The sequence below is a fragment of the Sander vitreus genome, chromosome 18, assembly GCF_031162955.1.
Source record: "Sander vitreus isolate 19-12246 chromosome 18, sanVit1, whole genome shotgun sequence".
Taxonomy (NCBI): domain Eukaryota; kingdom Metazoa; phylum Chordata; class Actinopteri; order Perciformes; family Percidae; genus Sander; species Sander vitreus.
This window is the reverse complement of record NC_135872.1, coordinates 4885384-4910869: the sequence shown is the minus strand read 5'-3', so window position 1 is coordinate 4910869 and position 25486 is coordinate 4885384. Positions and strand designations below refer to the sequence as shown.

Sequence of the window (25486 nt, the reverse complement as noted above, 5' to 3'; positions counted from 1 at the left end):
GACACAAATATATAAATCTGTAACATTACACCGTGTTATGTGCAGTACATTTCTTTTAAACACTATGGCCTTACGTTATATCAAATATGAATCTTCTGTGTCTGAATCTTGCTTTATATTTGTAGAACTGTTTGTTGGCTGCTTAAATGTGATTATGTAGGCTATTATTCTAGTGAGTTTGTCATAAATCAGTTTAGGCCTATTGCTAATGCCAACATGAACAATAACACCGAAATATTCAGTTTTAGTTTTAGTTTTTCTTAAACAATTAGCCAATCGTTTTAGAGAGAGAAATGTTGATCTTTTTGAATGTCATAAATATTTGAATCTGTGAATATATACTGTATATTTTCAGCATGGCATGAATCTGCTTTTACACTTTTACATCATATGAAAGCTGAATTAATGATACATTTGTGTACAGTGGTGTGAAAGCTAAGAAAGGCTCCTAAAACTTCAAAATTAGAGGTCTGAACTGATTTAAGTGAAAATCTGGAACTCATCCTCACTGTAAAATCATGGGGGGAGGGGGGCGGGTGAATCATATAGACAAATATGTGTTAAATATGTTACTTTTCCGGAGCTATACATTTATTTCTATAGGCCTGCAGTCTTTATGGGAGTAAAAACATTTCTCTTTGTGTGTTTCTGTGAATGAATTGATGTTCGCTCATCCTGATGCTTGTCCCATTAGGATTCCCCAACCGGAGGTCGTCTCTGTATATACCGGGTGATCATCAGTCAGGCTTCAGTGCAGGTAGCCTATCTGTCCTGTCCACTAACAGCAGCTGCAGTGTCTCAGTGTTCGAGTCTACACTAACTCCAACCTAATTAAAAACCTCCCTCAGAAAACTCCGCATGTGGTTTCCTCCTCCTGCCCTCTCAACTACTGCAATGAAGGAATGTATCCGTTTGTTCTGAAGTCGCACTGCTCACAGAAGAAATGTGGTCTCGGCTGACTTTTCCCCGCGTCGAGTGAACATCTGAGGGAACCGGACCTGTCGATTCTCCCTGGTGACTCCTGCAGCATCCTCCAAAAACAAACAAACAAACATTCTTTTTGTTTGTTAAATCTCACACGGGACAGCGACTGAGCGCAGGCTGAACACATGGATAATAACGCTGCAAATTCGGAGAAATCTCAACTGATACACGAGAAGAGCGCGAAAATGTATTCTCTAAAACTACAAAGGTGGGAACATGTTTGATTTTATTGCAGCTGCATGCATGAAGAATGATGCTGCGTGTTGGAATACCCTGCGAAGTTACCTGTACGAACCCAATGTTAGATTTGGCATGAGATTTCAAAACCTATGTAGCCTGTATAGGACAAAATAACAGTATAATAACTGTATATAATAACTGTTTTAATCATGTCAAGTTCAGCAGCAGCAGCACGTCTGTTTCTCTGTGATATTTGTGAGGGGAAAATCAAAAAGTGAATATTTTGCAGTCGGATCTCTGCCGAAATAATCCCGGCTTGTTGCTGTATATAGTTGAGATATATATATATATATATATATATATATATATATATATATATATATATATATGTTACTCTTGTGTGTAACGTAGCCTATGGGCCTACGTCTGGTGGGAGCCGTTGTTACCGTGGTGCATGGTGAGCAGACTGCCGCTATAGCTCTTATAGCGGGCTGCGTTATGTGAATGAGCAAATTCATTTCCACGCTTGGCTCGTTTCTGGACAGCCTGTGACAAATGGCCCCGGGGGCCAGCTCACTGAGCAATGCTAAAAACTCTTCATCTGTCATTAGGGAAGGCAAGAAGAAAGCTCCACGCACGTCCAGCATGCATGGCGACGGAACGGAACAGGAAAAGAACAGAGATAGGCTAATAACACCGTAAATACATTATATTATACCGACACGTGAAAAACCGCAAATACTAAGTAAATCCAGAGCGGTTTATATCTCTGTAAGTTATATGAGAAAATATTTGGCGAGGACATTCAGAAAGAAATTGACCTTTCAAAAAGAAATAAACGTATTGGCCTATAATACCATAAAGATCAAATATATTTTTAAATCAAGAAAGTCAACTGTCATGTTCCCTGTTCTGAAAAACGATAGATATCAGTTTGTAAGTCTGAGTCATAGATAGCCAATACATTATAACGTTTTTTTTAATTAATGCACACACAATAATACGTGCATTTAGGAGCTATAATCCTAAAACTAAAAAAAAGTAAATAGGCATGAAGTTACAATAAAAATACAGCCTATATGCAATTTTAAAAACGAATAATTAAATGTATAGGCCTATGATTCTGTGCAGGTGTTTCCGTCACCAAATGTCGCAAATAAATACGATTCCCGATTATATGAACAGAACATTGTGCAGCAGAGACTCATCAGATGTGTTGGTTCGACATGAAAAAGCAGCTGCTGCAGAAACAGCCAACAATCTTCTCCATGTTTGATACCAGCAGGCCTCTTGATGCGTCTGTCTTCATCCAGCTAATCGATACCCTTTAATGCTGTGAATTGATCCCTCTGATGAACACTTTCACGCTCTCATATCATTTATCATCATTTTTTTTTTTTTTTTTTGGCTTTTTAGAGCCATTCACGTTACAAAGACGTGAACTGACAAGCAAGAGAGCGAGGAGGAAATAAAAACCATCAATGACATTATTATCAGGTTGTTGTTGCAGCAGACATTTAGGCCTCTGAAAAATCCCGATCATCAGGAAATTAATTTCTATGAATGAATTAAATTATTATTCAGAGAGAGGCGATGTGCAAGTGCTATTGTGTGTGTGTGTGTGTGTGTGTGTGTGTGTGTGTGTGTGTGTGTGTGTGTGTGTGTGAAAGAGAGAGGTAGCGAGAGAGCGGAAGAGAGATGTGCATATGGCATCACATTTGGGATTTCATGCACCATTTGCACCGTGTGTGTGTGTGTGTGTGTTTACTGTGTCATCTTCAGCGTTTTTCCCAGCTGGCAGCAAAGTGTAGTTTAAGTCACTCCTTGTTCACATTTAGGCCCGATATATATATATATATATATAAATAATCTATATAATAGTTTTTCAGAACGGACACATTTTTCACTACCACTTTCTGACGAGACATTCTTTATAAAGGGTTTATAACATGTACTTATTAATGCTTTATAGATCAGTTATGAGCCATTAAGAACTACCCAGGTATGTGGCAAAGTCCCTTCGGCTTTAGAGTCATTCTAAAACGATAAGTTAATTAATCAAACAGTTAATCAACACAAACCAATCATTAAAGTCATTTTTCAAGCAACAATGTAGCTATGTTGCTGTGAGGATTTGACGCTCTGGTAAACTTTAATGTCCATTTCTCTCTATTTTCTAATATTTTTACAGAAAAAAAATAATCAAAGTAATTAATAAAACCAATTGGTAGGCTACATTAATCAATAATAAAAATAAGTCATGTGTTTCCAAATGTTAATAAGTTGGTCCAGAATCGGCCGACCACTGCAGAGCATCTGGGCTCCAGATGTTCTGCAGTGGTCAGCCGGTCACTTGAAGGAGTCTTCATGATGATGATGATCTAAAAAGACCAGGGCTGATTATTTTATTGATCTCCTGGGTATTTTCTGAAACGATTAACCATTTGATCTATAAAACTGTAAAAATACATGTTCGTCACAAGTTCCCCGAGACCAAGGTGATACCTTCAGATGTCTTGTATTGTCTTGTCTAGAACCTTACTATCATAGAAAATATTCATTTTTTAAAGAAGCTGGACATAGAGAGTTTGGCCATTTCTTGCTTGAAAAAAAACAACCTTTAATATGATTAATCCATATGATTAATCCATTTCTACATTTTATTGATTGACTCACTGATTAGTAGGATTGGGCATCGATTCCAGTAGAATCGTTTAAATCTTCTAAATGATTCCTAATTTAATATGTGCAAGTTTTGGTGCAAAGACTGTGGGACTGTGCTTTGCAACACAAACGTGCACTGCAAAGTTTAGATGGTACGGTCCACTATATGTATATAGAGCCTATATGTGTCTGAACATATTTACAGATAAGAAGGATATAAGCATGTTTGAGCCCCCTGAATGATTATTTTTACCTCTATTTGGGAAGTGGGTTGTCTTTCATATTTTTTGAGGGGGAACAAATCTACCTCTTCTAAATATTAGGGGGGACATATCCCCTGCATCCCCCCCTCCCAAACTCTACGCCTATGCTGGCTGCAGACCTTTGGATTGCTGCCAGGCCAGAAGGCTCCAGGGAGTCACTGCTCCTGACATCACGTCACCTTCATCTGTCTGTCCTGGGAGAGAGATCTCTCCTCAGTCTCTCTTCCTGAGGTTTCTTCCATTTCTGTTTTTACCAGTTAACCAATACTTTTCCATGACCTTTTCATGACTTTTTGGTAAATATCCATGACTATGCATTCCTGAAAATGTCAGTCGACATTATATAATAAGAATAAAAATCTGTGTTAAAGTTAACCCAAAGAGGTTTAACAATAAAATGAATGACAATGTATGTGGACGACGTGAAATACATTTATTAATCACATATTATTATACTGTGATAATAAGTACCGTGACTTTTCCAAAACTTTCTGGGTCTTTTTTATGTTTCCAAAACCTTTCCAGGCCTGGAATTTGCATTTTTCAAATTCCATAACTTTTCCAGGTTTTTTCAAAACGTATGAACCCTGTATATAGATCAGTTAGGCACACCTCTGTTTTATAAAATGCATTAGTGTGATGACCCTCCCAGTGGTTGTGTCCATTCAGTCCATATTTGTTCATTTGTAACCGATGTGAGAATGTGATTTTTTCCATCAAATATATGTTATTGATTATCTCTGTCCATTCCTCTGTTGTGGGAGGAGTAAGGTCTGATTTGAACCCAAACCACAATGTCTTTCTAAACTTAATTAAAGAGTTTTTGTGTTTGAACATAACCAATCTGCGACCATTTTGCAACGTTAAAGACGTGTTTAAAATCCCGAGCGTTACGTACAAAATTGCGACCGATGTTCTCTGGTTTAGATACGAGGTTGTATTTTCTGCCACCGCTAGGGGCGCTCTTTTATGACACGCTCCTGTGGGTCGTATTACAGAGTAGGAACAAACTCGTATGGTTTGGTCGACTTGTTGGAGATTTTGTTACTGTTGGAGAGAGCCAGGCTAGTTAGCTAACCAGCTGCTGGTTGTTGCTTCATATACATACGAGAGTGGTATCGATCTTCTCACCTAACTCCCAGCAAGAATGTGAATAAGCACATTTCTCAAAATTCTGTTCCTTTAAGAGAAGATATAGACAGTAAAAGGGAGAGACAATTCAGTACACATACTGTACAAATAAGATTTACAGAAATAACAACAGTAATAATATGATGATTATTGTCATCACTGGATCAACACTTATTTAGTCTATATCCACGACGTTCCACTCCCGGGATTGCTCCGGTGACGCCGAAAATTCCGCCAAATGTCCCTCATTTCGGCTGGATGTCCGTTATCTTCGCTTTCTTTGTGTTGGCGTTTTAAACTCAGGTGGATTTCTGAGGACTATGGTTAACTGCTCCTCAGATCTCTGCAGGGTAAATCCAGACAGCTAGCTAGAATATCTGTCCAATCTGAGTTTTCTGTTGCAAGTCTAAAACAACCTTTGAACGTACACACGTTCCACCAAAACAAGTTCCTTCCCGAGGCTATTTTGCAGAGGCACCCGGGTTCCGTCCGGCGCTTAGCACCGCCCAAGACGATTGTGATTGGTTTAAAGAAATGCCAATAAACCAGAGCACGTTTTTTTTCTCCCATCCCGGAATGCTGTGTGGACTAGCCAGACCCTCCTCCGCAGCGCTGTGGAGGAAGGTCCGGCAATGCGAGACTAACACTTATTATATCAAAAGACAAAACTTTGTTTATTTCTGCTCTGCAGCAATCCTCCTTTCTCCCTGCAGGCATTATGTTGTAGGTTATGTCAGTTACATAAAATATTGCACGGTGCTCTGACGCAGCAGAGCTGCAGCTGTAATTAAATGCTGGATGGTTATTGTTTCAGTGGACGGATCTTTGGAGGTCTCTTCATGTCATTTCACAGATCACTGAATATTCCCTCAGGTCCCTGCGGTGCTGACGCCGAGTGTCAACACTGCACACCTGCCCGGCGGGGTATTGACTAACACATGAACTGAATATTTCCAACATGTCCTCAGTGTTGTTATTATTTTTGCCAACCAACAACCTAATGCAGCAGTTGATACAAACTTGATGGAACAGGATGATTGCTGCAGAAATGTGCAAACCACCTATTGACATTTGAGATTAAATACGAGTCGTACAGCAATACCAATAACCGTAAAGCTCTTTATTACCTTTGTATTGCTCATCATAGAGGTTTATTCAGCAGTTTTGTTAGTGTTGGTTGTATTTTTTTTGTTGTTGCACCAAACATGAAGCACGGCCTCTACATTTTGGTCATGTTAAGAGTGTTTTTGTGGTTGTTTTTGGATATTTTGTACAAATATTTCAGAGAATACCTAGCCGTGTTTTTGCTTAGCTTGACTCAACTTTTTTTTGGTACTTTCTGTTTTCGTTTTTCACTGCAGATAGTGATAGTGTAATGTATTGTATGGTGTAAAGCAGGCTGCTATTTAAAAAAAAAATCTGGGTCAAGTGAATAAAAAAATTGTGGTCGCCATTGACCGTAACTTGGCTATTTAAACATGGCGGGATTGTGCTAGTTATGATTCCCTCGGACCAATCAATGGTCTGCAGTGTTTTAACTCCACCTACTAGTATCAGCTCAGCCTGCTTGGAACCTCGACCGAGGTGGTACCAAAGAAGTACCAGAACTTTTGTCAATGGAAAACTAAAAAATAGTGAGTCGAGCCATAGCATGTAGTGGAAAAACGACATTAGATTGTTTTGATTGTTTCTGTTTATCGGTAGATAAAACAATAAAATGCTGTTATGTTCTAATGTGAATTGTTAATATTATGTATGTGTGTGTGTGTGTGTGTGTGTGTGTGTGTGTGTGTGTGTGTGTGCTCTTATGTCCCAGTGGTATAATTGAACAGAATCCGTTTTCCACTTGGCTGATTCTTTTCAGCTTTGACATCGCCTAAGACGTGTGTGTGTGTGTGTGTGTGTGTGTGTGATAAAGGCTAATCACGAAACACTGGCTATCTCCCATGTGAAGTGTGTGACATAAAGTGTGTGTGCATGCGGTTATCTCAAGTGAACCTAAATTAGTTTTTTTCCACCTCATTAGCCACATCATCGCAGCTCCCCCCTCACTGCACATGACAAGAGCAGCAACCTAGGTGTGTGTGTCTTTCTGTGTGTGTTTGTGTCTCTCTACAGTAAGTGGGTCTATGGGTGTGTGTGTGTGTGTGTCTGTGTGTCTCTGTGAGGAAAATGGAGAAGTCAGCGTTTTGTTTTGTCCTCATGATTACAATCCAGCTCGATGTATGTGTTGTCAGAGGTGAAGTATATCTACATGTGTAATTCTCAGGTTGAACACTACATAGTTTAACCCTTAAAAACATCCCTTAATAGTCACATATGCCTATGAATCTAAATATTATCAGTATTATGAGTAGTGGCAGTAGGAAGAGACTGCTCTTGAGTCACAGCAGGGAACTGAAATCACTCTGCTACCGTGCTCGCCAACATGCTTAGTCACTTTGGTCAGTTACACTGAAATATCTCAACAACTATAGGGGGGATTGCCATGACATGTTGTACAGATATTCATGGTGCCCACGCAATGTATCCTCCTGACTTTGGGGATGCCAAGAAATGTTCAGCAACTGACAAATAAGCAGTGGTGGAAGAAGTATTCAGATCCTTTACTTAAGTAAAAGTACTAACACTGTAAAAAATACTCTGTTACAAGTAAAGGTTCTGCATTGAAAATGTCACGTTAAATAAAAGTATGTAAGTATCATCAAGAAAATGTACTTAAAGGGCTGCAACACTAAAGGCTCTGTCTCCAAAGGTACAGAGTCTGGTGTGGGGAATGGAATGGAGAGCAGGCCAGCGTCTGAGGACCGCAGGTTTCGGGGGTGGGGTGTATGGATGGAGGCGGTCGGAGAGGTACTGTGGGGCCAGGGCATGGAGGGATTTGTAGGTGAGGAGGAGGATTTTATATTTGATGCGGGACTTAATTGGGAGCCATTGAAGGTGGATGAAGGTTGGGGTGATGTGCTGCCAGGTCTTGGTGTGGGTGAGGACCCTGACCGCAGAGTTACATACTGGAGCCATATAGGACTCCATTGCATTAGTCCAAACAGGAGGTTATGAAAGCATGAATGATGGTTTCTACCACGGAGTCAGAGAGTGATGGCCGGAGTCTGGAGATTTTCAGATGAAAAAAGGCAGATTTTAGTGATGGATTTAATGTGAGTATGGAAAGAGAGGGTGGAGTCCAGGATTACACTAAGGTTGCGGACCTCAGAGGATGGGCAGATGGCGCACCCATCAACATCCAGGATGGGATCTCCATGGTAGTTTAATTTATAATAAAACAGTGTGTTTTATAAACTACTTTACAATTAAGATTTTTGCACACAAAACACAAGTAAAGTAACTAGTAACTAAAGCTGTCAGATTCAGGCGCAACTCACATCGCGTAGGGACTCACATCGCGTAGGGACTCACATCGTGTAGGGACTCACATCGTGCATTGACAGGGCCGCAAACTGTGTCGCAGCTCGCAGGGAGGAGAGCCGCCCGACGCAGCTCGGGAGACGTTCTCGGAGTTGCAGGGAGAGAGGAGGGAGAGTTAGACCCAGCGTCAGTGGGTCAGCGGACCGCTAACGTTAGACCCAGCCAGCTGTTTAGCTCATTCTTTGTAACCGATGCTGCATAAAAGCATGGCAGAACCAGCAAGCCAGCCAGCCGGTGTTAGTTGGATCATTTTACTTCTATGGTTTTTAGCCTGGAACCAAGCCAACCAGCTACGAGATGAATCGTGACCATAAAACATTTGATTCGGCTTAAAAAAACATTTTTATAACGGCAAAAAAGGCAAAGGTACAAGATTGTGTAGCCTACGTAACTATCATAGACTTCAACGGTAGAAGCTCACTCTAGCCGTTCGCGGTTTTGCGGGTCCGGTAAACATTTCCATGGTAACAGCGAGTTGGACCAATCAGAGACGTCTCTGTTATGCTTAGGAACAGAACAGATGAGTTTTAGGACAAGAGACATAAAGCCATCTTGGGTAAAACTGGGTTAAATTTGGTTACAAAATGTATAGTTAGGACCAGCTTGACACTAAAGTAAAACAATTAAATGATGTTAAAACATATAATTATATATTACAGTTAATATATATATATATATATATATATGCACTGTAGAAACCGAGGCTGTAACAAGGTGAAAAAACTGGCCTGACAAGCTGACATGTTGGCTAAAACATGCCAAAAGGTTCCCAACACCTTCCCCTAGCATTGTAAAATGTTTGTATCACAAAAAAAACAACTAATCCATCTCAAGAATTGCAAAGTAACTAAAACTAAAGCTGATTAATGTAGTGGAGTAAAAAGTACAATATTTCTCTCTGAAATGTAGCAGAGTACAAGTAGAAAGTGGCATGAAAAGAAAATACTCAAGCAAAGTACAAGTACCTCAACATTTGTACTTATGTACAGTACTTGAGTAAATGTACTTAGTTACATTCCACCACTGAGTACAGGTACCTTGAATTTGTATTCAAGTATGGTACTTGAGTAAATGTACTTAGAATAGTTACATTCCCCCACTGAAAGTCAATCTGTGATCAGCACAGTGAACAGCCACTGTCTCAGTTTGTTCTTTCTTTTGGTTATATGAATTTTGATATAATATTGAGGTCTTAAAATGTTCTGTAGACGACTACCAGACTAGTTTAAATACTGGTGAATCCAAAATTAGAGGATCTTTTCCTCTGAGCAACAACCTTGACCTTGATGTTAGTAGAGAGACTTTCAAAAAGTCTGCAGTCGTGCTTCTGCCAGCTTGTCTTTGAAAGAAAACTTACTTTTAGCCATCTTTGTCAAGAATTTGTAACATCTTTCATATTGTTTTGACGGCATAAGGTTTTATCGGTAAAAAAAATAAACCATACACAGAACTCTTCAAATCCTACACAGGATCTTTATAAAGTGTATAATGGGAAGGGGATGGACCATCTCTGTCTTAAACACGTACCTTTCTGATTCCCTGCAGCTCCTTCCCAGACTCCAAAGAGCAATATCCCGACTTCCCTCTCAAGAATGGAGGCACGGCCGGTGCCATCGAGCTGAAGCGACCCGTCGGTGCCCACTGCCACGGTGCCAAAGCCCCGGCGTGTGACGTGAGCGGTGACAGGCTGCTGGCCAAGAGGAAGCTCTGCATCGCTTCGGCCGTGTGCCTCGTCTTCATGATTGGCGAGGTCATAGGTAAAAGTTTAGAAGCTCAAACCTCAGGGGTGAAAGAGAGCAGAACGTCAGACTTTTGTATTTCTTTCTTACAGAAGTAAAAACATGATAAAAAGCACACATTTTAAGTAGGTAGGGTAAAAACAGCTGTTAATATATTTGATAACTATCTATGTGATTTATCATGTATCCTCCAAAAAAATCTGTTGTAAAATATTTGAACACATTTTCAACAAATGCACACAAAATGAGTACTTTAGTATAGTACAATGAACCTGTCACTGCACACTCTCAAATCTTGATTTCCAGATTGATTGGTGCTCGCTTAATATTTTTGTCATAAATGAACTTAGACAGGTTTATGTCTGGTTTGTACAGCAGTGATCTGTTTCCTGGACAATTGCTTATATTCACAAGGCTTGAGTGCTGCTTTATTACATTTTTATACTGTATGAAAAACAACTATGGTATAAACATAATTTGCGAAAAGGAGGTGATTCTCATGCTTTACATTATATGGGTATAACAAATTATTTCTAAAGTATACCATACAACAGTGAAAACGTTCATATAACGCTGCCATCGTAGACAAAATGACTACTTCTGATGACAAAGGATCGACTTTCACAGACATTAATATCATCATAGTCTCGCTTTGCCAGACCTTCTTTCACGGTGCTGCAGAGGAGGGTCTGGCTAGTCCACACCGCATTCTGCGATTGGAGAAAAACGGTGCTCTGGTTTATTGGCATTTCTTTAAACCAATCACAATTGTCTTGGGTAGCGCTAAGCAAAATAGCCTTGGGAACGAACTTTGGTTTTGGTGGAACATGTGTACGTTCAAAAGTTGTTTTAGTCGTGCAACAGAAAACTCAGATTGGACAGATAGTCTAGCTAGATGTCTGGATTTACCCTGCAGAGATCTGAGGAGCAGTTAACCATAGTCCTCATAAATCCACTTTAGTTTAAAATTCCAACACAAAGAAAGCGGAAGGTGACGGACATCCGGCCGAAAAGAGTGACATCCGGTGGAATTTCCGGCGGCAACGGAGCAATCCCAGAAGTGGAACGTCGTGGATATAGACTAATATCATCATAATGGAAATACTGCAGTGCTGCTGAAGTCTTGAGTAGCTTCACATGTCTCTCTAACACAAAAAAACTACAAAGAACAAAAAACGTTTTATTGCTAAGAGTATAAAATGGTGGCTCATTGGATGATTCCCCAGACGTTTATGATATAAAAGAATATCACATCTCCTTTACCTGAGGCATTAAAGAGGACTTAAGTATAAAACATATCACAGTTTGTAGCTGCATTAAATCAAAGGTTTTATAAAGCTTTAAATGGCTCAGCTAGATGTAATAAAAGGGTGTTACAGTTGGTGACACTTTCCTCATCAGGAACTTTTTAAAGTCAGTTTTCTTGTCAGAAATTGGGTGTGTCTGGAGATTGTGCTACGATTTACCCAACATGTGGAAGCAACTTGATGCAGCAGTTTAAATTTTATATTTTTTAACCTACTTTACCAGTAATGTTATTACCTTCCAGGCAAAGATTCAGCTAAAAGTGCAACAGTTGTTTTAAGGTGCACCTCATAACCCTTAAATGGCCTCCTCGACTCCTCCATTTGCATCCCTCTATCGAGTCTTATGCTGCGTTCCAGGCAACCCGTAACTCGTGTTTTCACAACCTTCTACCCGTGAAAGTGCCCTGGAACGGCAGTCAAACCTGTGACTTACTACCCGTGAACTCGTACCAGATCGTTGTACTCCCAGTTACAGTTTTTGACGTCACACACACATAAACAACAATGGTGACCCCCTGTTGATGCTGTACAGACGCCGGTGATTAACGGTGAGAAATAGAAATAAATAGACATGAATAGGCAACGTAAAGTAATTCCGCACATTGTAATCAAAACAATACACATACGATTGTGTACTACTACAGGTTATGTTTATTAAATGAAGCCCAAAATATGTCGCCGACTAGAAATTGCTAGTATCAGCCAGCGCTAGCTAACGTCAACGTTAGGTAGCCGCTAGCTAGCTAGAAGGGTTTGTCATGACTTTATCTGGAACGCTGACAAGTCATGAGTCGTGACCTGAAGTCGTAACTTACGGGCTAAAAATTGTGTCTGGAACGCAGCATTAGTCCCTCCCACTGAGGAGTACGGGAGAGACGCAAGGAAATCATGGGAGGAGAGAGGAACCGAGCAAATATGTTTTAGAGGGATGAGTCTTTTCCTCTGAAGCGTCAGCAACCTTCAGCTGCACGGCTTCCAGGAAGGCTGCTCTCGTGTATCCTCGCCAATAGCTCCTCGGTGATCCCTCCTCGATGCTTGTTCCTCAGTCCTTGGGCCAGAAATGAGAGCTTTGAGACGGCCTTCACCGAGGAGGGACAGAACAACTTCTGGTTCACCCAAGGACCGAGGAGTCGAGGAGCTATCAAATAAGGGGGATGAGATGCACCTTTAGTTTGCAGATGTTAAGCGTGCCTCAGGATTGGTCAGAATGATTTTTTTAAGGTTTCTGTGAAGGTTCACAGTAATGTTATTGTTATTTCCTGATTTCCTGCAGGAGGCTACCTGGCCCACAGCCTGGCCATCATGACTGACGCAGCCCACCTCCTGACGGATTTTGGCAGCATGATGGTGAGCCTGTTCTCCCTGTGGATCTCCTCCAGACAGCCCACCAAAACCATGAACTTTGGTTGGCACAGATCAGGTCAGGACGAGAGATAAGAGACAACTCTGAGTGGATGGATGGAGTGAAGAAAGAGGAAGATGAATGGATGCTTGGAAGCATGGATGGATGAACAATTTTGTACATTTATTTTGTTTGTTTGTTATTTATTTTGTCAGTGATGAACGTGCGCCAAATTGTAACACGTTATAATGCTCGCCTAGCTGCTAGCATGGCACGCCCTCATACTCTGCTTCTGACTGGCTAGTAGTCCTTACCTAGCTACTGTCGCTAAAACAGAGAGCTCAACACACAGGGTGAAAAGAGGAGCTGCAGCAATGTGCAATACAACAAAATATGGTGTTTTTTGACAATTAAACCATATAAACCTATTCTGGTATAACCTCTAAATACAACAATGAATCTGAAAATGAGCATAATATGAGCACTTTAAAAAAGTGAACTCACTGCATTTCTAAAGTATATTTAGAGTGATAAGTCACTCATATAAATAAGCTGCATTCAGAGCTGTGAGTGTGATGGTTAACACAACATTACATCTGGGCCTCTATGTGTCTTGCGTGTCTCACACTAGTTTGTTGTCGGTTAATTAACTTCATGTCCCGTTGCGTGCGCTGTTCAGATAGAGGTGTGTAGAGAGTGTGATGAACTGTATACAGGTGATTAAGATCCCCCGCCTCTCCTCTCCTCTCTCCACAGAGATCCTCGGGGCATTCATCTCAGTCATTTCCATCTGGATCGTTACGGGGGCGCTGGTCTATTTAGCCATCGAGAGGATCGTACGCAACGACTACGAGATTGATGGCCATGTAATGTTGGTCACCTCCGGGTGTGCCGTCATCGTCAATATAATGTGAGTGGTTCTCCGCAGAATGGGTGGCGACATTGTACATTATGTCGCTATAATAAAGGCAAATATTACATTTGAAGTTGGCACACTTCATTCTACTTCAAAACTATGTTCACCTCAGCTTCAATACGTACAAACATTGTCCCTCTTTAAATAAAATGACATTACATCTGCTGCAATGCATCTATCCTTGTTCTTATACAAGGTTAATGTTTAATTGTGCATTGTCCGAAATAAAATGACATTATATTACATCTGAAGGTGGCGTCATCAAGATGTCTACTTCTGCAACTCTGCAATGCTGCTGCTCTTACTTTCCTTAAAAAAGTGAACTTACTGCATTTCTAAAGTATATTTACGGTGATAAATCACTTAGGGAGTTAAGATCCTGATATATACCTGAAAAAAAAAATCCTCAGTAGGAGTTTGGTGTATATGTTGTGCTCTTGTATGTTCACCTACTGAAGACTATGCTACGTACAAACTAAGATCCTCATAACGCTTCAACTGGCACAGCTAACTGACCTTATATAGGTGGATCAACTCTTAAACTGCAGCAATACCTTTAGATGCTATAGTGTGACTAAATATGTTATAGAATTAGTATGAATTAAGCTGAGTGCAGAGCCTAGAAACAAAAATGCGGGCGGTTTAACAAGCAGCATAATCTAGACTTTCATCCAACAGGTGCAGAACATCAACTAAACTAAATGTCCAAGATCAATCATGCTCTTGTGCCTCAAAATGGCTGCGTGCAACAGCTGTTCCTTCCTTGTCGCATAATGCAGAAATGGTTAGATCTGCACGTACAACACCTCAGATGTGTTAAACTGGGTGACCAAGCATCCGTATTTTACGCGATGGGAGTGAGAATGTATTGCAACAATGTGTTGTATTGGTAGCAAGTTCTTTCTTCCACCTGAAAGATTGTGTTCTTTAAAAAAAGAATTGTTATTCTACTAAATATATATTTATAAAATGTATCATATTTGAAAGAGTAACAGAAGGAAAATAGAATAAATAGTATTTTATGATGATATGGTGGAAACTTTTTTACTCAAGCACAGCACAGCAAAACAATCGATACAGCATAGTATCGCGATATTTTCCGTGGCAATACTGTATCGATACACAAACGCCGAGTATCGATCTATTATTATATTATGTTATATTATATGTTTGTCTGCTTGACAATCCCATTTTGCAGCAATACAATTGAAGTGAGATGAACAGAGAAATTCATCTTTTTAGATAAAACAGATGTTGACAAAGTTTCCTTTTGGGGGCCTCATTTGAAATTGGGAAAAATTTGAAGTTGGAAAAAAGGTAATACATTGCAATATATCGCAGAATATCGCGATATGTTTAAAATCGCAATAATAAAGTATCGTGATGATATCGTATCGTGAGGCCTCTGATGATTCCCACCCCTACTATTTACTAACGTTAAGCAAAAGAAATATCAAAAGAACTCCCATTTCTATTCTTGCACACAATATATACTGTATACATTCAAGCACTTTCATTGGCCAATGTCTACTACAAAAACTGTTTTGAAGTGGAGTAAAAATTACAATATTTACATCTGAGATGTATGAGAGCAGAAGTTTAAAGATGCATAATAAGGAATTACTCAAGTAAAGTACAAGTACCTTGAAATTGTACCTGAGTAAATGTACATTCCCCCACTGAAAGTAGATCTGTGATCAGCACAGTGAACAGCCACTGTCTCAGTTTGTTCTGCTTTCTTTTGGTTATATGAATTCTGTTTTAATATTAATGTTTTAAAATGTTCTGTAGACGACTACCAGACTAGTTTAAATACAGGTGAATCCAAAATTAGAGGATATTTTTCTCTGAGCAACAACCTTGATGTCATTAGAGGGACTCCCAAACTGTTTTGCAGTCATTCTAGAAACTAGTCCAGCTTGCTTCTTACAGAAAGCCCCTTTGCTCATACAAAAAGCCCCCTCAAATTTACCAACTTCCAGAATTTCAAGGACCCTTTGGAACCATTAAAGTAATACAAATCAGCTCCACCTTTATGAATTATTCTCTTCTCAGGAAAAAACAAAACAAAAGTTAAAGTACCTGTTTCTTTCCGCAGCATGGCCTACATCCTCCATCATTCCACCACCTTCCACGGCCACGGCAGCGGCTACCACCAGATAGACGAGGGAGGCCAGAGCCCCGTCGCCCACGGCCACTCCCACACGCTCCTCGGTGGCCATAGCAACACGAGCGTCCGCGCCGCCTTCATCCACGTGGTGGGAGACCTGCTGCAGAGCGTCGGCGTCATGGTGGCAGCGATCGTCATCTACTTTCGGGTCAGATATAGATCACATTCATGTTAGGGTGAGACCGAAATGTCAGTTTGATGATACTGACGCTTTGAATAAAAAATTAAATTATGATCCAGTCGTCCCTTATGATGCAGTTTGACTCGATTAATCGTGGTTTAAGACAGGGTTTTGAGAGTTTATGGAGCTTTTGTATAAAATTCATGGGAATACACTGAACTCATTTTTACATTTTCAGCATCAAAATAGTCATTTGTTTGTATTAAAACCGAATATTCTCTGTATAATAGGCCTACATCTTAAAATACCACACAGGGTTCAAATAATAAGTAATTTTAAAAGCATCAGGGTAATCCCAAGTATTGTCTTTTTTACGATGAAAGGGCTAAATATTTCATGGGAGATGTTCCTTTTTTCTTTTTCCTTGGATACTTTAATGCCTGCTGAAAACACCGTCTGACGACTCTTTAGAGTCTCCGTAGTCTATATCCACGACGTTCCACTTCCGGGATTGCTCCGGTGCCGCAGGAAATTCCGCCGGATGCATGTATTTTCACTGATTTCCATCTCCTTTCTTTGTGTTGGAATTCTAAACTCCAGTTGATTTCTGAGGACTATGGTTAACTGCTCCTCAGATCTCTGCAGGGTAAATCCAGACAGCTAGCTAGACTATCTGTCCAATCTGAGTTTTCTCTCTCACGACTATTTTGCAGCAGCTCAGTGCGGAGCTTAGCGCCGCCCATGACAATTGTGATTGGTTTAAAGAAATGCCAATAAACCAGACCACGTTTTTCTCCCATCTCTTCCGCTGCGCAGCGTGTGGATGGTCTGGCATAGCGAGACTAGAGTCTCCATAACCTCTGTTCTCTCCTACAGCCCGAGTATAAAGTTGCAGATCCCATCTGTACGTTCCTGTTCTCCGTCTTTGTCCTCTGCACCACCGTCACCATCCTCAGAGACGTTTTCAGGATACTCATGGAAGGTACTTGACAATATTGATTTCACTGTTTTTTCTCTCATGTTTTCAAAATGTTCCGGTTGAGAGTAGCCTGGGAAAACCCTGAGGAAATTTGAGATTTGTTCTGCAAGTCAGTCTGACCAAGAGCCCATTCAAGCCCATTTCCAATTTTTCCAAATCGAGGCACCAATCACAACCGTTGAGGCGGGCTTTATACGATGACGATAGCGCAGCGAAGGCAAGCAGCTTTTTGTTTTCATATAACATGACGGCCACCGAAGCGCAGCAACCCGTTGATGCCGCTGTCGCTGCTACGTCACCCGGATCGTTGGTCTGATTGGTTGAAGGACTATCCAATTGCGCCCAGAGGCATTTGAGCGGCGTCCGTTGGTGACACCCCTTTGGAAATGGGCTGTGAATGAACCTTCCCCAGACCCACTCTCAGTTACAACTGAGAAGGGTCTGGCGTCAACCAGGCAGGGTTGAGAGAGGAGAATAATGAAAATGTTGTCTGATACTCAGGGTTTTGATTTGAACAATTCTGATTCCAATTCCGATTCTTCCTTTTGAGGGTTGGAGTTGAAATGGGTCACATGCTTATTTCACATAAGAGGAAACATTTTTATTCAATGGTGGTTTACAGTTTTACCGGGCTTTTTCAACGTAAAATAAAGCCACACTTTACAGCGCTGCTTACTGTGCTCCATGGCGAAAACACAAGAAGCGCCTGGAAGTACAGTGGCTGCTACAGAAACTTGGGACCGATGATGGTATTCAAAAACAAAAACGATTCCAATAAAAAAACGATTCCATTGGAATTGCAATTTTTGGAACGATTGCAAGTTGGAATCGGTTCTCTAGGTTTTTGCACAAAGTTAGAATAAAAAAGACACTAATAAGCCTGATGGAGATGCAAAGATTTCAGTCCAAAGCTGCCATTTCACCACCACAACAAAACCAGGATTTAGCACAAAAAAAGTACACAGACCTCTTTGCTTTTGTGAACACTCATCGTTTCTTAAAGTTTCTGCAGAACAAAGAACCAGAACACAGATGGTCACAGCCTGGGGACATCATAAAAGTTTCTCTTTCTCTTTGCACATCACTGCACTTCTGTGAGATGACCCTCCCAAAAGTAGAACCCCGGCCCCGTGGCATCTTTCACAACATTTAGTAATGACAGAAACAAGCCTGTGGTGTTAATGAACATAATGGAATCATTTTCATGCACGTTATATGTACTTCAGTCGAGGCTTGTTAGACCTAATATAACTACTTGTTTAGTACAATAAAATATATTACAGGTTATCTGAAAAGTAGTCTATATCGACGACGTTCCACTTCCGGGATTGCTGCTGAAATTTCCGCTTTCTTTGTGTTGGTGTTCTAAACTCCGGTGGATTTCTGAGGACTATGGTTAACTGCTCCTCAGATCTCTGCAGGGTAAATCCAGACAGCTAGCTAGACTATCTGTCTGTTGCACGACTAAAACAACTTTTGAACGTACACGTTCCACCAAAACAAGTTCCTTCCCGAGGCTATATTGCAGAGGCACCATCATTGCGTCCGGCGCTTAGCCCCGCCCAAGACAATTGTGATTGGTTTAAAGAAATGGCAATAAACCAGAGGATGTTTTTCTCCCATCCTGGAATGCTGTGTGGACTCGCCAGACCTTCCTCCGCAGCGCTGTGGAGGAAGGTCTGGCAATGCGAGACTACCTGAAAAGGAAAATGTGCCATGTGGTGATACAAACCTCGCTAGCTAATTATACTACTGGTGTACATTAACATGTATAACAAATATCACAACCAGGCTTTTATTATCCTCATATTATGGGGAATATTGTGTATTAATTTACGGCCTCTTGTTTTCCAGGCTCTCCTAGAGGAATCGAGTTTAACTCGGTGAAGGAGGTGCTGCTGTCGGTGAAGGCTGTGAAGTCTATGCACTCTCTGCACCTCTGGGCCTTGACTCTGGGCCAGGCACTGGTCTCGGTTCACCTGGCCATAGGTAATGTCACATACTTATCTAAGTGATTATGAGAAATAAAGAATACTATGGAAACTATTCGGGCCATTAAGGGTCTAAAGATAGAGGAGGTTTGTACATTGTACAGATTGTTGTAAAGATTGTAAAAGAAAATGTGTGATTGGTTCCGGAGGTGAAAATTCCATTCATTTTCTCCATAAGGGTTTAGATTATTAGCCATAATGTCTAAACCAACCAAGGTAGACTCACCACGAGCTACGGGATTGTCAAACAATAGTTTATGCTCCTGAAGAAATATAAGTGCCGCCCCCTCGTGCCCCCCCCCCATCCCTTGGGGTAGAATGCTGTCAGTCTGACAATTGTGATTTCCATTGGATCGTAGAGTACTGTCACTTGGCTGCCTGTTCTGACAACTTTCCCAGCCCTTGTCACATGATCAATTAATGTTTCCATGACGACTATCCAAAATTCTGTGTGAATCTACAGTGAGGTATTAGTACTTTAATGAGCCAAGAAGAGAATAATGTAGAAATGAGATAAAAGTAGATCAACAATGTCTAGTAAAACCCTCTCACAGTGTTCTTTTCCACTTTATTACTTTGTGTCAGAGGAGGGTGCCGACGCTCAGTCTGTGCTGCAGGAGGCCACCGATCTGCTCAACACCAAGTTTGGTTTCCACAGCATCACCATCCAGGTGGAGCTCTACTCTGAAGACATGAGCCACTGCTCCCACTGCCAGGACCCCAGTGACTGATACAGGACCAGACTGGACCCAACATCCAGGAACATAGAGCGGCTCAGGCATTGTTTTTGCATTCTCTCTGGGTGAGCTGGAGCAGTGAGAGCTGCACTCACAATGTAGCTTCCTGTTAAAGGAGCCGAAAGCGCTTTATGGTAAATTTGTTGTGTTCGTCATTAAGTCACAAGACAGCGAAATCATCCATGTGTTGGTAGTAGAGTGCTGACGCTGGAGCTCCATGCTAACATGGAACCAATCTTGCAGTCCTCCCGTAAAGTTCCTAGAGGGGGGGGTTGTATGGTACTCCAGTCCTCAAGGTTGCATGGAGCTTTTACCACATACTGGGACAGATGCTGGCTTGCAAAGAAGTCTATCAAAAAATAAAATAAAAGAAGTAAGAGAACAAGAGTCCTAATGGATAACTGTCCTGTGCTAAAAAATGATGCAACAGAACCATATAACCTCCCTCCATCTCACTGCATTGACATCTGAAATTCTGAGCCCAAACACAAGATCGCATTACAGTACTCATTAAAGATATATGTAACTTATTTTTCCGCACTTAGAAATGTCTAAAACAACAAAACCCATGCTATGTATTTTGTTGTGTACTTGCATTATCCAAATGTTTCCAACAGTGTTCAAACCCAGAGAAACCTGTTGTTTTCATCAAGGTAATGCGCCGTTACAGTTGGTCGCCTGTCGCTGGCGTCAAATCCCCTTTGTGCATGCGTCAGCGTTGTGGCCGTCTGCCAGAAGCTGTCATAAATTGACTTCTTATACCATTTTGAGCCACATTTTTAAGATATACTTTTTAGATCTTGGTGATCTATTTTTAACCGGATGAAAGATTTTAGTCATTGGACATCTGGATATTAAGTTATCAGTGAAACAAGCTGAGCAAATGTTAGCGGAAGCTCGGCTCGCGGCCCCTTTCGCAGACGAGCCGAACAGCATTGGAGAAACAATATTTTAAAGCAACACTGCTTTATCCAGTGTTTTTACTAGGGATGCACCAAATCCAGATTTTTGGGGTTCGGCCGAATACCAAAACCACTGGTTATGATTCTGCTGAATCCGAAACCGAATACCGAATCCGACTCCCAGGGCTAGCAAAGCTGGTAATGGTCGTCTGGTTATCACAAGTTTTTAGCTGTGACTATCCTTCCGTTGCCGTACCTGAAGTTGCTGCATTTTGGCTGCTGTCTGTAGATTCCTTCATGCACAACTCGTATTCTTTCGGATGTTTCATACCAAATGTTGTAACAGCGGCGATGTTGTGTATTGTTTAGGGTCCTCGCCACCACGAGACAAATCGGCATTGCAGATTGAACATGTAGCTGGACTTGAATGGCCTTCTTTTGACTGAAAGTACTGCCAAACAACACTTTTTCTGCTCACCAGTTACATTTAAATATTCTCACAGCCTACTCCATTGAGAGGTCCACCTACGTAAACACCTTCCCGTAATCAACGGCGGCGTCATTACGTCAACCAGCATTGGTCGACGTAATGACGCCGCCGTTGATTACGCTTGCGTAGTGCAAGCGTAGGGTTCAGTGGAAAAAAATTGTAAGGTTCGGCAGAAACCGAACCCCGTCAAAAAGCCCAATTTTTACCGGTTTTAAAAACCGAGAGGAGAATTCTGCCGATAATTCGACTTCCGCTAAAAACCTTCTGAACGATGAACGCTGAAGGAATCCTAACCGGGAGAAGCTCACTACAATGACGGAATTCGCTTCGTTTTTTGTTATTGTTTTGATGGCGGCAGGAAATTACATGTTGTACATTTTAAGATAGATGAGAAAAACTTTCTATAACAGGGAAATTTGTTCACCAGACTCGCTCTCTAGCTCGCGGCTAGTTTACGTTACAGACCTTTTTACAAAGTCAATAACAGTGTTGATTACGAAAAGTGCATTTTACTTGCACTTGAATGTGTTCTTCATGTTTGTCCAGACAACAAGTTCTGGGTAATACGCCACCATAAAGTTATGCATTAGTTAAGTTGCATTATTACGAACCAAGAGGACCAGCAAGGGTCCATCATGAATGAGCACCCTTTTGAAGCACAAAAGTAGAAATAGGAAAGGATAATATGAGCACACATGGTTTTTATTTTATGTTTGACATCTAGATTACTCAAAATATAAAAAGTTTATATTTACGGTCTACTATTTACAGTCTCTCCCAGTGGGATAAAAGTAGCTGCTGCTGGTTGAAAACACTGCCTGATTTGTAGTATTTCCTGTAAATTAAGGACAACTGCCAGATATAGGACCACGTACGTACTTTACCAATTATTTCCTACTGTAACTTCAAGGGTCAAGGGTTCTTTATTGTCATTACGCCATGTCTACATGTAGAACGAAAGGAAGTCCTCAGGTCTCGGCCTCGATCTAAATGTCCTAAAGTGCACGATGTTGTATGAAAGTGCAGTGCAACCATAAATACACATTACAACAGACACTAAAATCCTACTAATAAAATCCAGTTTATAATGCAGGAAAAACTATAAAACAACACTGCATGCATATATATATGCATATATATATATATATGCATATATGCATATATATATGCATATATATATATATATGCATATATGCATATATATATGCATATATATATATATCTAAGTGATAAGTGATATATCTAAGTGACGTTTGGGGTCACTTAGACATTTCCATTCCAGACAGAATACCAGCTGAGATCAGTTGCATTGTTTGTTTTTTTAATCAGGGCAGCAGTTTTCAGATGACATTATGTGCTTACGTACTGTAATTGCAAAAGGGTTCTCGGGTTCTGTTGTAGAAAGAAGTAGCTGATCTTTAACGCAAAATCTATGTTGCCCATTATCAGCAACCATTCATCCAATGTTCCAAAGGCACATTCTGTTTACTAATCTGATATCATTTTAAAAGGCTGAGAAAACATTGGAGAACCCTTTTGCAATTATGTAAGCACATAATGTAATCTGAAAACTGCTGCCCTGGTTAAAAAAACAGGAGGGTCAACTGATCTCAGCTGGTATTCTGTCTGTAATGGAAATTTCTAAGTGACCCCAAACTTTTGACCGGTAGTGTGTATATATACACACACACACAAACAATATATATATATATATATAATAAAAACAGCATATTATGATGCAAAAGGCATCTTCCCTAATAATACTTCTTATAAACCATAGGAATGCAAAATGCTAATATATTAGCATGGAGCCCCTGATGTCTTGTCAGTCCTTCCAGAAAAATTTGAGTTTTTTTGTGATTGTTGCGGGCAAAAATAAAAAGTGTGATGGAATATGTGGGATATTTAGGCAATTTTATGCGATGAAATTGCGGGAACTTGCAAAAACTGCGGTTTCATCGTGGCTTCATCGCGGGGTTTGCAGCTTCTCGATGATGCTCACGTCGCGTCATTATGTCACTCCATAACGTTCCCATGGCAACAGGGGAAAATGGCTGCTCGTGTGAAGTAAACGCAACATTTTTCAACTTTCTGCTAAGATATACGGGACTTTTTAGCAACGAAAATGCGGGGATTATGAAATCATGCAAGCCCCGCATATTTTGCGCGGAAATCGGCAATTTATGCGGCGAAAGTGCGGCGTATTTGAAAAAATGCGCCCCCCCGCATAAATATGCTGATTATGCATTGAATTATGCGATCACATAATCACGTTTTTCTGGAGGGACTGTCTTGTTCTGTTCTACCAGGGACACATGGATGACTTTACCAAAGAATGGACACTCACTCTACAGCTCACGACCATTTTTTGTTTCGTCAACCTGCTTTCCGCTAAAAGGCAGGCATGAATCTACAACACTCGCTGGTCAAAAATCACATTTTTGAAGAGTTTATTTGCAGAAAAGTTTATTTCTTCCCATAGACTCATTGCAGACATCATGGTAATTTATACCACACTGATAAATGTTGTCTTTTAAGGGAGAAAAGCATGAATAATAGCTCTCTAAAAATATGAATTTTGTACATACCACTGGGTATTGCCTTAGGAAGATCACAAGCCGAGGGTGTAAAGGCTGCTAATTGGTCATGATAAACAAATGAGAATTGATTTGGAGGCAAACTGTAAAGCGTTATGTCCTTTAAGGTAAAAAAGTGCTGTTTAGGTGCAGTTCATCCCTCACACTGGTCTTAAAACCAACAGTATCCTAACCTAAACTGTGCAACTACTCCCTTTAAACATTACATGCCGGCTACAAGTGTCTGTCTTATAAGCTAAATGTTGACTTGACTTATCTCTCTACTGTACTGTACTTTGTTTTATCACATCAAGCCAAAGATGAAGAGTCTCCATTTCAGAGGGTCGGGAAAAGATTATTTAGATTAGTGGACGTGTAGATTTGAGCAACATTACGATACAGTACATGGAAATGAGGATGGATTGAAATGTGTTTTTTTAAGATACCAACAGCCTTGAAACTGAACTCGTTAAGGGCTATTTTTTTGGTGGTAGTTTCTTTGACAATTTTGTTGTGTTGCAGGCATCCTTGGTTTCACTGGAGTCTTTGCGGTCAATTATGTATTTAATGTGCATCATGATGAGAAGGCTTTGCCAAATAGTGGACACTTTAAGTGTCAGCCTGAAGAAGCATTCAGTTACTTCCACTGTCAGACATTCAGGTCTGAGGGCAAAAAATAATTTGTCCTTCAGTCAGACGATTAGTTTCAGATCCATCCATCCAGCCATGTTTTGCCAGTCTGGGGGCCCTGGAGCAAGCTGGACTTTCAGATTAAAAGCTCTCAAAAAAGCTAACCGGAGCTTGCGGCAGGCTTCATGAGCGCTCAACACTTTGAAAATAAAAACTCTCAATTACTTTTTTTCTCTCTACACAGCACACACATTCGTTGAATGATGCCTCAACTCCTCTGTGCACTTCAGCTCATGTAAATCCTGACACTATAACTGACACTAACTCTACTTTTAACACCTTTCATTGCTTACACTATACTCTTCATACTCCTTTATACAAAGTTAAGGCAGCATTGCCAAGAAGCTCACCGCCATCTATCAAGCAATGCTGCCATCTATGCAGCAATACATAAAGCAACGGTGTCAAGCTTCCAGCTTTTCAAGCTATGCAGTTTCGCTCCATGAATCAATGCATCTCAGCGTCAGCTTTTCAGCAGCCAGAAATCCCACGGCAGTTTTTTTTTCATGTTTCATTCTCTAGTTAGTTAATGTTGTTGGCCAAACTGAGCAAATGGCCGTAGGGAGAAACTAGAGCAAAGGTTGCGTGATAAACAAAATGAGTTCATCCTCTGGGGAGCTGGATTGTGCTGAGTTAAGAGCGAACTGCCCTTTAGATTTGATTTTGACATTTTAGGCTGATGGTGGTGCTAGGGGGGGGGCAGTCATGATGTCAGTACCATCATTAGAATTTCTGGGGACCACGAAAACCAGCCAGTTTTGGTCGGTATTAGTCAATGCTTTGGACCTGAGTAAATTCCAGTAAATTTTGTACCCGTGTGAAAAGCCAACAAGCCAGTTGACGTGCGTGTAATGTTTCACTGCTATAAAAGTGTTGAT

General features: G+C 40.7%; 1 protein-coding gene and 1 long non-coding RNA gene across 2 annotated transcripts; one reads left to right on the top strand and one right to left on the bottom strand.

Moving 5' to 3' along the window:
• Positions 1 to 290: 290 nt before the first annotated feature.
• On the bottom strand, positions 291 to 16305 carry LOC144533357 (uncharacterized). The gene is made up of 3 exons (XR_013503419.1): positions 16035 to 16305; positions 10176 to 10427; positions 291 to 1031 (listed from the first exon to the last, which is right to left on the bottom strand). It is a non-coding gene; the product is annotated as an uncharacterized LOC144533357 (long non-coding RNA).
• Positions 1110 to 19944, top strand: slc30a2 (solute carrier family 30 member 2). The gene is made up of 8 exons (XM_078274659.1): positions 1110 to 1192; positions 10194 to 10405; positions 12968 to 13114; positions 13793 to 13946; positions 16051 to 16270; positions 17120 to 17225; positions 19077 to 19211; positions 19799 to 19944. The coding sequence occupies exons 1-8, from the start codon at positions 1110 to 1112 to the stop codon at positions 19942 to 19944; spliced, it is 1203 nt and encodes a 400-aa protein (XP_078130785.1).
• Positions 19945 to 25486: the final 5542 nt, after the last annotated feature.

Coding starts and splice junctions, on each gene's coding strand:
- slc30a2 (XM_078274659.1), top strand. CDS start 1,110: ATGGATAATAACGCTGCAAATTCGGAGAAATCTCAACTGATACACGAG. Junction 13,115..13,792: donor CTTTGGTTGGCACAGATCAG/GTCAGGACGAGA, acceptor CTCTCTCCACAG/AGATCCTCGGGGCATTCATC. Junction 17,226..19,076: donor TTTCAGGATACTCATGGAAG/GTACTTGACAAT, acceptor CTTGTTTTCCAG/GCTCTCCTAGAGGAATCGAG.